The sequence below is a fragment of the Patagioenas fasciata genome, chromosome 2, assembly GCF_037038585.1.
Source record: "Patagioenas fasciata isolate bPatFas1 chromosome 2, bPatFas1.hap1, whole genome shotgun sequence".
NCBI lineage: Eukaryota > Metazoa > Chordata > Aves > Columbiformes > Columbidae > Patagioenas > Patagioenas fasciata.
The window spans coordinates 65,979,842-65,992,822 of record NC_092521.1 but is presented as its reverse complement, the minus strand read 5'-3'; the positions used below and the strand labels follow the sequence as shown (position 1 = coordinate 65,992,822).

At 38.1% G+C, this 12,981-nt stretch overlaps 1 protein-coding gene across 1 annotated transcript in view; it reads right to left on the bottom strand.

The window, feature by feature from the left end:
* ELP2 (elongator acetyltransferase complex subunit 2) overlaps nucleotides 1–12,777 on the bottom strand; it is a 37,911-nt gene extending 25,134 nt beyond the window's left edge. Inside the window, exons 1-6 of the mRNA XM_065832566.2 lie at nucleotides 12,618–12,777; nucleotides 12,075–12,153; nucleotides 10,799–10,884; nucleotides 9,156–9,306; nucleotides 7,926–8,003; nucleotides 3,859–3,923 (exon numbers count right to left, since the gene is read on the bottom strand). Coding sequence (XP_065688638.1) covers nucleotides 3,859–3,923; nucleotides 7,926–8,003; nucleotides 9,156–9,306; nucleotides 10,799–10,884; nucleotides 12,075–12,153; nucleotides 12,618–12,749 — 591 coding nt within the window. The 5' untranslated portion in view covers nucleotides 12,750–12,777. The remainder of the gene's footprint in view (nucleotides 1–3,858; nucleotides 3,924–7,925; nucleotides 8,004–9,155; nucleotides 9,307–10,798; nucleotides 10,885–12,074; nucleotides 12,154–12,617) is intronic.
* Between the last annotated feature and the right edge of the window lie 204 nt (nucleotides 12,778–12,981).

Here is a 12,981-nt window from a genome sequence, read left to right as displayed (position 1 = left end):
ACTGGTTATGTGTAAATAAGGGCAGGAACAGTGCAGGAAACAAGATCAAACAGTGACCTAAAAGTTCTTCTTAACACTATGTGTTTCTGGCAATACATTAAAAAAAAAAAAAAAAAAAAAAAAATCTTCTTAGCACTTCACATTTCAGATAATAGATTAAAAAAACATCTATTTATTCATTCAGTTATATGATCTTTGAAATCATGCTCTGTATTTTACATTTGCCAGGGTTACTTGGTAAAATTATTCCGAACTGAAAGACTGGTTCAGGTTGAACTGTTCTGTTGCTAACATACTTGTTCCTTACACGTTGAACAGCATTCGTATTTCGTGAAAATTGACTCTAATATTAATCTAAACACACATCTAATAATTTTTAATTTCAGGTGTTTTTTAATTACCCATATATTTTCACATCAAAGAGAACCATTAAGACAAGTAGATATTTGTTTTCTCTTTAAGAGGTTTGAGGTTTCTAATTCATTTCCCAAATAAGCTTATAGGCACTACTGAGCCTTAAATCAAGCATGCAGTTCTCTTGTGCTATAGAAAAAGGACTCAAAATTTTCCAGATATGGTTTCCCATAAGAATAAAAATTGTCCCCTGAAACTGAGCAAGTAGTAGTATGCCCTCAGCTTGAGATTTTTGTATTGTTTTTGCTGTTTACCTTGAAGTCTGTGTCTCCTGATATCACACACTCAGTTTCTTCAGATGTATTCCATTCTAAAACTGCATCAATTTAAAGATCCTTGCAGATGCACATGGTCATTATTCCTAAATCATTCAGTCAAAGTTTTTCTTATTGCCTAAGTTATATTAGCAAGCATTTTGAGCTGCCATTCTTCACGTTTTCACAGATTTCGTTTCCATAGTCTCAGCTTGCTCCTTCTTTATTTCAGTTTTCCCCTTGATCCTTAGAAGGTACATAAGATTATTGGAAGTTACAGTACCAACAGCTGAATCTAACAAAAACTCATGGTCCGAGTCACCTACTTCATAGGCTTTCCCATGCCTCTTAACTAATCTCTCAACATTTTTATGTAGCAGCAATCTGGTCTCTTTTCTTTTAGGCTAAGAATCAAACTGTTCTGCAGGTGGCAGAACTAACCAAGCCTGGTTGTCTGTGGCCATGCCCAGCACATTCTGCACAACTAACTCTGCCCACACTTGGGGTACGTGTCCTTCAGGATCAGGCTATTTAGCAAATTTGGCAACTTTCACATAAGGTAACAGATGTTCGGATCTTCTCAGTTTCTCTCCAGTGGACACTAAATGCGATATCTCTCCTCTATCCAGTTGTTAGAATTAGAAAGAGCCCGAATTATCTTTGAGTCTCTTATTCCACTTTTCAATCAGGTCAAATTATTTGGGGGAAACATACTCAAACATGCAGCAATAAATCTTCTCACAGAAACGTAGTTCAACATAGGGATGTTTCGTTTTAAAGCTCTATTTTAATCTTCTGGTTTACCTACTTCCCTTCCATAAGCCTGTAATATTTCAAGCAGGAAGACATGTAATGGTTTCTGAAAGATATTCCCTGGGTACTTTTCTAAATCAATACCCTCTTTCAAGGACTCAGAAAAGTAAAGAGATCATTTTCTCTCTACTACTTAACACAGTAAGGGATCTCTGGGTAGAGAGTCTTAAAGGATTTGAACCCTGCCCACTCAATTTCAAAAACTAAGTAGTTTTTATGAATAAATATATTTCAACTGTAAAATTCATGAGCTTACCAAAAGGCAGCTTTTTCCAGCTAACTGAAGATGCCTCACCTTCCCTTAGTTTATAACAGTGCGCTCCAAGTTTCATTAGAATGTCCCATTAATAACTTATATTCTACCTTGGAGTTCATACCATCTTTTTCAGGGCTTTAACTACAGGAAGAGGTTTGTGAGAGTCACGATTACAGGACAGAGCTACAGGCTGCTACAAGTTAGAGAAGGATGCAAAAGTTTTGATTCTAATCATTCTTCCACACAAAGTTCTTGTGAAAAAATGACAGGATGACACTAATATTTCCTTCAAATACCTCTAAAAGTAGAACTGCATAAGCCATAAAAAAGTGCCAGCAGATCTGAGAGAAGTCGACTAAAAAGAACCCTCCTTTCACAGCTAGGAAGGAATTTACGTCAGAAGGCTCACAAGAATGTTTTCATTCTGTTAACAGCTGTAATGCACTATGTAGGCACTTTTACTCCACAGGAAATCAAATTTGGGCTCTTCTCTTTGAGATCTGTACAGTTTACTTAGTTAAAAGAGATGTTCTGGAAAGTCAACAGACACCAAACAGAAGCCCCATCTCATTAAAAAAAAAAAAAAAAAGAGAGACTCTGAACCCAAACTCTGCCAAGACAGCTAGTGAAAATACTTCCTAAAATTGAAGGAAAATGTGTGAAAAATAACACATGTAAGATAAGAGAAAATTATTCATCCCTTGTATGATTAAAGTTTGCTACCTTCAAAAAAAGGCAGCAGAATAAACTTGCTTATGAAGATGAAAATGGAGCTTGCTTATTGCAATTATCTTCCTTTATTCTCCACAGACTGACTGCATTTAAGAATGGCTAAGACTGCTCTTATACTCAAAAGTTTAGTCAACAACTGGCAAAATAAGTTATGAATTTCTGATTTTTGGCAGTGAAACTGCATATTATTTGTTAATCTGAACCATGCAAGAAGACAAGTTCCAGATTTTGAATGAGAAAAATCAACTGTACAGCCCCTGACAAAAACGTCTTTCTTTAGCACACTGAGAATCATGAGTGGCATTCTGCCATGGCTAATTCCCAGAGAACATCATTAAACTGATTCAACTCATGAGCTACATAAGGAAAGAAAAAAAGTAAAAGCTAAGAAAGTGACCCTTCTTTCTGCTTAGTGGTCGAGAAAACACTAAACATAGCAGATAAAGAATGAAGTATTTATTTTATGGACAACAACAACAAAAAAGAAACCTTATTATTGTATGTTGCAGCACGAACAGGCAAAATTATCAATAAAGTAGCTTTTATCTCAAAAATCAAAAAGGAAATCTGTTCTTCAGTCTCTAAGGGGACTGTATCTGAACAAATCCGGAAACATGGCTCCTACATATGTTAGTTTCAATGAGGGTTCTTAATGTTCAGGTTCATTGGTACATTGTGGGGCAGTGTTTGTGGTTTGAGGGTTTTTTTAAGGGAGCAAAAGGGAGGAAAAAAAAAAAGACATTTACTTCTGTTTTGAAAGACAGTCATTCAAAACATGCTTTAGAGTCTAATAAAACTTCTGAATCAATCCAAGAGAAGACAGAATTTCTTTGTAGTGCTCCAAAGGAACATTAACCTCTATGAAAAACTAAAGATAGAGACAGCTTTCAAATAATACATGAAAAATGTGCATGTTTTAGAAGATCAGACACTCCTTCAAATATTACTTTCAATATTCAGAAACATTGAGCACAAAGGCCATGCTTAGCAACAAAAATACAATTCTACAGATAGAAATAATAGCAGTATTATAGGAATTTATAGACTGAAAGGAACATCATTTCCATATGAACCATTCAATACATGGATACTCAGTAAAGAAGGTCAGTTGTGCCTATTACATAATCAAAAACAAAAACAGAGGCTATCTTCACACAGGGCAAAAATAAGAAAAACTATCACTTTCATGTACTGAATCCAACTTCAACATTCTGTATGTACACTTCATCATTATCTAGAAAAATGGATGAACTATATGAATAGGGGTAGTTGCATGTGATGGCTATCTGAAGACAGATACTAGTTACTGAAGAACCTCAAAAAAACTTCAGCACTTATGGAAAGAAAAACTGAGTAACATTCTGAGCAAGAGACAAAAATGATAATTACCTGGTCATTCTGCTGTATAAACAAATGTATTTTGCAGTCATCACCACCACAAGCCAGTATTGGTACTGGAAAGGAAAAAAAGTCTTCATTGCTCAAGTTACAAAATCTAATATTCTAGAATATGATAAATTATATAAACAACATGAAAATCAACATATTATCAATAAATATATTAATACAAACAGACAGGCAAGCATGATACCACTTTTTTGTTTTCCAAATTAGACACCTAATATTGCTTGAAATAAACTAGGATTTGAAGAACACAAAACTCACAAGTTATTTTGGCATGTATATCATATCTACAAATTCTTAAGATGCTAAAGAGCTCCTGTATCTGTAGGAAGTTCAAGTATTAGAGATTTTTAATTAATTGTTTATTTTATTGAATCAACAGGCATTTGCTCTAAATACAAAAGAAGCAAGCAGCAAAACAAAATTACTCACAACTGGAGGTAGCATAATTATCACGCAGCAAATAAAAAGACCAAAAAAGGAAGACAGACCACCACCAACTGTACATAATGATATGAAAGCAATGAACATTATTATATACATCCTCAAGTCTTGAGTAGTAGTTTACTTCTATGACCCATCTAGAAAGTGCACTAAAAACACAAGTCTATTGAAGCAAACCAGACAAAGTTTTGTTTAAAGGGAAAACAAGAGAAATCAGGCAGTGTATTAGTTCATCTCTCCCACAGAAGAAGATGGAGAAAAATAGTTAACCCTTAGACCACTCTTTTTGGGTCATAAGGATGAAGTAGTACTGCTAGGGACTGAAATAGCAAAAGAAAAGGAATTAATTAGAAAATTACAAAGAAATAAGTTATCAGGACTAGACATTCACATTTCTCATATCTGGGTAGAAAAAAAAATACTAAATGTCACTAAAATCAGTTACTTCATTTAAAAAACCTATATGTCATCCCTTTAAAGGGCTAGAATTATCTTTATTAGGGACAGATCAAAAAAATCAACTTGAATATTCGTAAGTGTATACTCTATGCTGATTTACTCTTTCAGCTTGTACAGAATCTGTGCCTAGATATCTACTGCTCCTCTCACACTTAGACCTCTATCACTTGCTGCTTCTCTCCAACCTCTAAGTCACATTTCACCTTCATATCCTTCTTGCCTTACATGGGGCCAAAAAAGACTGCTTTGGGCTGGAGGTAATGAGATGTTTTGCAAGAAGACCCGGTCTTCAGGTCCACAGAAAAGGGGCAAGATTTAGGGCTTTTCCCACAAAATACGATACAATGTATGTTCTTGTAGCCTGTATCATCCTTTCCTGAGAAACACATTTTATGGGCCATTACAGTAACTACATACTTATTCAGTGGAATAAAAGCTTGACTAATAAAAACAGTAAGAGAATTATGATCTAGTTGCTGTAACAGACAAATGCAGAAGTTTTCACTCAAAAAGTTCTATCAAGTATATAACTAGCAAAACCAGACTAGTATATAGTTTTTCACATAAATGTATTAGAATTTCAATCTAATTGAGATAAAGTCCTGCAAAGGAAATTGAAAAAAAATAGTGGAAAACTGTGGTCCAGTTGCAATGGGGACAGTGTGATTGGCAAAGCTTTATCAAGTCTGTTCACTTTTTTTCCACCTGTTGCAATTCAGTTCTGAGGAGACAATTCTAATTTGTCAGAGGCCACGCTACGGCACCACAATTCTCCAGGTGGTAGGAAGAATCAGAATATAAGACAAAAGAGCTGACCAAAATCTGTAAAATAGTAAATCCTATTCCCAGCATTTTAGAAGCAGGGTTTCTATAGACGATGCAAGGCAAAAAGCAACAAACCAAAAACAACAGTACGAAGCTTTTCTTCCAGACCCAGAAAACAACCGTGAAGAAACTTTCACTAAGATGCTGCCAGTAAAGTGCTTACACTCTACTCCAGCTGTAAATGATTGTTCAAGTATTTATGCGCAGTCTGTTGGCCTTCCCCATTTGACTTCTTCACAAAAATGGTTCTTAACTTTTTTTTTAATAATTTCTTTTCAAAGACAATCAGTTAAAGTATTAGGCATCATGAACTTTGATGTCTTTTGAAAGTTAAAGCATCCACTACATACTAATCTATTTTCACTGCTTTAAATTTCTTTGCTTGGTGAAATCAGAGGTTACTGTAAATGCTTCTAGTTCAGGAGAGTAGTTTACAACTTTCAGAAAAGTAATTCTGTATTTTAAGTTGTGACTGCAGATTGCCCTGAAGAGAGAAGCTTCTTTAAATCTTAATACAGCTGCCAACAGAGCCTTCATAAAGATTTCAGAGCAACTCCTAAAATTATCACGGATCATTTTTCCATGAAGCTCATTAAAATTCCAAATTTCCATTACAGATTAATGTTTCTGACAAAAAGATCAGCAGCGAGATATTTTTAAAATATAGTTTAAGGTACTTTATATTGGAACTGCCATTAAAAACATAAATGTAAAGGGCTTTTTTAAAAATTTCTGCACAAAACCTGTGCAAATAAATTCTCATTTGAAAATAATTTCATTTCTTCAGAAAAGTACTCTTTTTCAGGTTATGAGCACTGTGTTGGTTTTGGATAAGTAATTTGAATTGGGATAGGAAGAGGCCATAATAATGTATTGTCCTGCTCTGAATGCAACTTGAAGTAACAGCAGGTTTTGGGGACCCTGTGAAATTTTCACAGCAAAACAAAATGCTTGCTATACCACCATTTAAAGAAGCTTTAAGCACTCCCCGCAATTTTGGTTTCAGAAGCATTTAGTTTTAAGAATTAATACGACAATCTTCGTTTAAGGTTTTTTCCAAAATAAATGGTCACTTCTCTTGTATACAACATGATTTCAACATTAAAAAGATGCACTACTCTCAAGCATTACAGTGAAAATTTCTTACCTGTACACTATCGAACATGAAGAAATAATTTATTGCTTTGTAATATGAATTTTATACTCATTAAACTGGCACCACAGAAACTTCACTTCTAATGAAAATTGACACTGGAAGTAATGACCTTAATTTACCCTGAAGCCTTTTAACTTCATCTCAACAACCACCTCTTAGTACATTAACAGGAAAAAAAAAGAGAGAGAGGGGTTTAAAGTTCTTTAGTGGTGCAGATGCTGCTTTTGTTATCAGACACACTCTGGAAATGGATGTCAACATTTCCAAATGGGACAACGCATCTTGATAGAGCTTTCGTATCTCCCAGAATTAACACAAGTCAAAGAATAAAATAAGCTTCTGTATCATTGCTCTTGAGGCATACAAGCAAACAACACATCAGTGTGGAACACATACAACTAACAGTTGAAAACTCCAGATACAGGAGAAACTTCAGTACTCTTTGTCTTGGAAGCCCCGCACTCCTCCATCCAGGTGAAAGGCTCTAACGATTGTTAAACACAAACCTAATACAACATATGTATCTGGCTTGAGGATACATTTAAGTTTGTTCTTTTGTTTTGCCTTTTTTTTTTTTTTTTAAAAAAAAGTTTACACAGATTTGCAACAGAAGAATGTGTCTGTGGCAGGCTCCAAAACCTGGACATTTTTTTGTTAATAGAAAACTATATAAACCATACTGAACAGTCAGGTAAGACTTGTTCAGCATCTCTTTTTTTTTTTTTTTCACATTTAAGACTGAATAGGTGATAAAGACTGCCCATTAATCTGCAATTTTTGATGCAGGCTTGCAGATTCTTTTTCTAGATCTTGCCCTTCAATCCAAACAACAAGAACAAACATACACAGTAGCACCACAAGGACTGGGTGAAACTAAGCACCATCCTAACCCATTTACTTATAGCCCTGTTACTCCCTTTTTAAGTTCTCTGTCTCAAGAGTTCAACTAAAAAACTCAATTTGAGCATCATTTTGAAGGCACTGTAATCAGCCAGTAATTTTCTATAATTACTAAGAAGAGTTCAGTGACAATCAGCTTAGGCTGATTTTGTAGAAAACAAAAAATACAGCACAAGGGTCTGCAGTTGGTCAAATGAAAATCTATTTCGGGGATTTCTCAGATTTTACATTTCCTGCATTGATATTCAAGATGTGCAGCTGTACTTACCACTGCTGCCAGGCAAGAACGATAAGCAGACATCCATAACAAATCCATTTCCAAACTGCAGAATTTCAATACATTTAGCTGGAAAACAAGGACAGCATTGATCTCATTAATCATAAGTATTACAGTTACGCTGTCATTTCCTACTATATTATGTAGTTAAAATTTCACATTCAATTTTATTTTAAGGAGCTGAAAAACTTCTACATTTTTCAGAAGCCTAAATAATAATATTGTCTTCTCTGGGGCCACAGAAATTCATCTAGAGTTAGCTGAGTTAGAAGATAAATCACTATTCTCCACTGACTATTAAAGTTGTATAAAAGCTTCACTGTGGTAACACATCAGAAGTGATAAATATTGCAAATTATATCCTGTGGCAACAACATTGACTACACAGGAAGCTAAAAGTGAATCCATTTGCTACAAGAGTAGAAAGAGAGATGAGTAAAAACTAACCTTCCTGCAAACACCCCTGAAATCCTAAAAGTGGCTGAACTGATAAGTCATCAAGATCAAAGTAACCAACGGAATTGCACAAAAACCTCTCTACAGAAGCAGAACTGGTCCTTCCACCACTGGAACTCATAACAGGAAGACAAAAAGGAAAGGATGTGACTTCATGGTGTTCTTTGGGAACATGAGAAATGACTTCCAGACTGAAAACTGGCAACTCTCACTTCTCTCCTGTAGGCAGGGCAATGTGAAATCTTCACGTGCACCAGATAAGGAAGAAAGTAGCTTGAGAGATGCAGACAGTACAATTCAACTAGCAAATAACACTTTAAATCTAGATTATCCGCCCAATTTATCTCCTATGTATTTCAAACAGCTGTTCTCCCATGTGTCCATGCAAGGGCCTAGTTCACCAGAAGGTCAAGATCTTACTACCCCACACTTCACTGGACTCCAGTCAATAGTAACAAAAAAGTTACTAGTTTAACCTTACCATTCTAATGCCAGCATTCATCATTTTACTAAGTAATTTTACTTCACACACACATACAGCTACTTTGCCCCCACATTACAAAGAAAAGTGATGGTTCAGATTAGCAGATTCTGAACACATATTAAAAAGAAACAAGTAAATTCAGCCAACACGTTGCACAGTTTGAAGAGAAATCAATATAGTTGTATTAAAAGATGTTAGTATTTAGGCAAGCATTTCAATGGATAAGCACTCATCTTTTTTTTAAGCCAGTAAATCGTCCATAATATTAAAAAAAAAGTTACCTTCTGAACCATGCCGAGACCAAATTCTCACAGTAGAATCAGAAGCTGCAGAAGCTACTAGCAGATTTGAATCAGGCTTATCTGACTGGTAGACAGCATCCACGGCACAAACAGCTTCAGCATGGCCTTTGAGAGGAATGCTTTTCACAAGCTGAACACATCAGAAAGTTTTACAAAGTTATACAAATAAACAACATTAAATTCCAGTAACTTATCCAAGAGAATTTTTAAAGTCATTTGAAGAAATAAAACAATTTAATACTGAAAACAAGTTGTATGCCTGCAATGGCAGAGAATCTGCCAAGCTATGCTTAAGCTATAGCATATTCCAGGAAAACACTGAGAAGGGATACAGCTATGATGATTATTAACTTAATAAGATTTTGTTCAAAGCTGAACAGAATTAAAAGTTCCTGTGTACACTACACAAACCTCACCATTCCTGGAGGGAATCTGGAAATAATACAGAAGGTAGGAAGAGCACTTTCCTCCTTTTTTCTCATTCTCTTGCCCCTCACCCTAAGGAATATCTCATAAAAGCTTAGAGAACCGTAGTGAAGGAGAGAGAGTAGAGAACACAACGGAATAAGTAGCAGCTACAGCAGCTTTAACAGCAGTGCTTAGTGTGTTCTCACAAGTTAAACCAGCTTTTTACTCCTTCAAAACAGCAACATGAAAAAGAAAAACTCTAAATTTAGACTTTAGTACCTACTTCCTTAATGAACAGGTGATTCAATTTGTAATATGTTCCTCATAAACACAAAGAGAAAAATGAGAGGCTTTTAATTCTGCAACCAGATTGTCCAGTATTTATCCAAATTTTGTCATAAATGCACTTGACGTCTCTTTCCAACACATGGTGTGGTAGGTCACACATTTTGAAACACCAAACCTAATCTAGTTTGAGGTAGCCTACGAAATGGGTTACCTACACAGCCATTCACAAACCAATGCCTAATAAACAAGATTTTAGAAGTTAGATAGTAAATTAAAATATATTTTCACCTACACCTCAGTTCATTCTGAAGGTTCTTTTACACCATATTCCATCTTTTGCCTTAAATTTCACAGTATGAATAGTAAATTATCCTGTCTCCTTTTCTCATTTTCTCTGACACATTAAATTGTTGCACAGAATTATTTTTTTTCTAAACAGCTACTCCAACTCGTATATCATCCTGGTAAGACCACCTATATACAAACACTACACTGTCACACAGATTGACCAGAAATCATTAGAAATGAATAGAAAGAAACAAGGAAGAAGGACACAGGAATGTCAACTCATTATTTGAAGATTTAAGGTAGTTTAAAGGGAAGTGCTACATGAGATCAGAAAGCTGATGACTCGAGAACAGACAAATGAGACCTTTTAGACATGCTAGAAAAATCCACCTGATGACAGGTTAGCTAATTTCTAAATGAAGGCTGATTTGAAAAATATAAACTACAGAAAAGAAGAAACAACATTTAAAGTAAAACGTAGCATGACAGTTTACCAACAACTTGAAGGAGATGCTGGCAGGGTTCAATAGTGAGAGTAAAACACAGAAATATGAATGATAAATGCAGAAAAAACATGATTTGTGGTATGGGAGAAAGCAGGGAGGGGGAAGATTTCAAAAGAGGCTTTTCCTGCTTACCTGATTATTCCACTTTCCTGTTGCATTCAGTTCCCAAAGAATGAGTTGTTTATCAGACCCACCAGAAATTAACTCTGTTTCAGAAGCTAAAAAAGTGTATTTGGTAAGTTTCGCGAACACTTATTTTGTTACAGCAGCCAACAACACAAGCAGTTACATTGGTTACTACTCACTAAATATCATGTATCAACTGTAAGCAAAGTTTTAATCAAAATAAACTATGCCTAATACAAGTTGCACTGTGCAAGACAGCTTAAGAACAAAAGTATTCCCTAGGACAACATAAAAATAAAAGCCACAGGAATACTTGAAGCTTTGTATGATTGTGATGAATATATCTTTCCAAAAATGTTCTCAAATCCAACAGTGTAAATAAATATTTTCTTTTTTTTCTGTTTGGTCTTTTTGGAAGACAGGAAAATAGAGCAAGAAAAATCCAACCAAACAGAATTCAAAGCTTTTCACATGAAAATTTAATTCCCAAGTTCCCTACAAATAATTACTTTTAATCAATTTTAAGAAGAAAATGTTTTAGTGCAATCAGTTGAGAGGCTGGCAGGTAATAAGGAATCTTTTCATTTCAGTACTTCCTCCCAAAAAAGCAACAAGTCTCATCAACAGCCCCATTTCTCTTTGTCGATGAGTTTCTATAAATGCCTAGGGGCAAGAATATGTGCCTTTGAAAAGTTTGCACTAAGCAACTTCAAATTCTTGAATTACTACCAAAAGGCTCATATGGGTCTCAAAGCATTTCCATCTTGAAAGATTATGTTTTCGGGGACATGACCTCTACGCAACTTACAGCTTTACAGTCAGAGATTTCTTAAAAGGCACTGCAAAGCAGTTTACAATGTCAAATCGTGCCGAACTCCAAACCCTTACTGAAGAGCCCGGTAACAGCACAAGCACCGCAGTTGCAAATCTGCCAGAGCCACCGCAGCCCCAGGCAAAACCGCCTCCCGGGCTGGCGCTGGCTGCGCGGCCCGGAGCAGACGGCCGACCGGACCTCCTCGCTCACCTGAGTGTGGCGGGTCAAATTCCTGCGGACCCACGTGTTAAAATCCTCACTAGAGGAAGCACTACTGCAGCCCCAACTTTCCTTCAGTTATATAAACTGCAGCCCCTCTGCTGCCGACCCTCTCGCTTCACCTTCCCAAGCGAGGGGCAGAGCAGCAGCGCAGGGAAGTGGCCCCGGCTCCCGCCGCAGCGAACCTCAGCCTGCGGCTCCCCGGCCCGAGGGGACCGGGAGGGAGAGAAAAAAAGGCGCGCTACTCACCGCCGTCCCGCCGGCGGACCCAGCGCACGCAGTTCACGCGGCCGCTGTGGCCGCGGAGGGCAGCGACCACCCGCCCGGCCTGCGGGAGAGAGAAACACTTGGTTTGTTCACCCTGGAGGAGACTAAGAGGAGACCTCATGACGGCTACAGGTTCCTTACAAGGGGAGGAGGAGAGGCAGGCGCCGAACTCTTCTCTTTAGTGACCAACGACAGAACCCGAGGGAATGGCAGGAAGATGTGCCAGGGGAGGTTTACGTTGGACATGAGGAAAAGGTTCTCCCCACAGAGGGTGGTGGAGCACTGGAACAGGCTCCCCAGGGAGGTGTCATGGCCCCAAGCCTGACAGTGTTCAAGAGACTGGACAATGCCCTCAGAGACACGGTGTGAACTGTGGGGTTGTCACCTGCAGGGACAGGAGTTAGACTCCATGATCCTTGTGGGTCCCTTCCAACTCAGGACATTCTATGATTCTATGGGAAATACGGAGCGTCAGGCCGCGCTGCCGGCCCCGGCCCCGGCCCGCCTCCCAGCGCCCCAGCTCACCGCCGGCTCGTAGAGTATGACGTCCCGGCAGCTGCCGAAGGCGAGGAGCGCCTCCCGGCCCCAGGACACGACTCCGCCACCCGTCCGGTTGGCGCAACAAGCGACATGACAGATCTCCACGGGCGCCGCCATCTTCCCTTCCGCCGCGTGCGCGACCTCGCGCGGCTCCCGTAGCAACGACTCCAGGCGGTCCCCGATGGGGGCGGGGCCTACGGCGAGAAGGGCGGGGCTGGGGCGGGGCCACTGGGCGGAGGGGGCGCCGGGCTGATCAGATGCGGTTACAGAGTCACGGAGTCACAGAATCACAGAGTGTTAGGGACCGCAAGGAACCTCGAAAGACCATCTAGTCCAGTCCCCCTGCCGG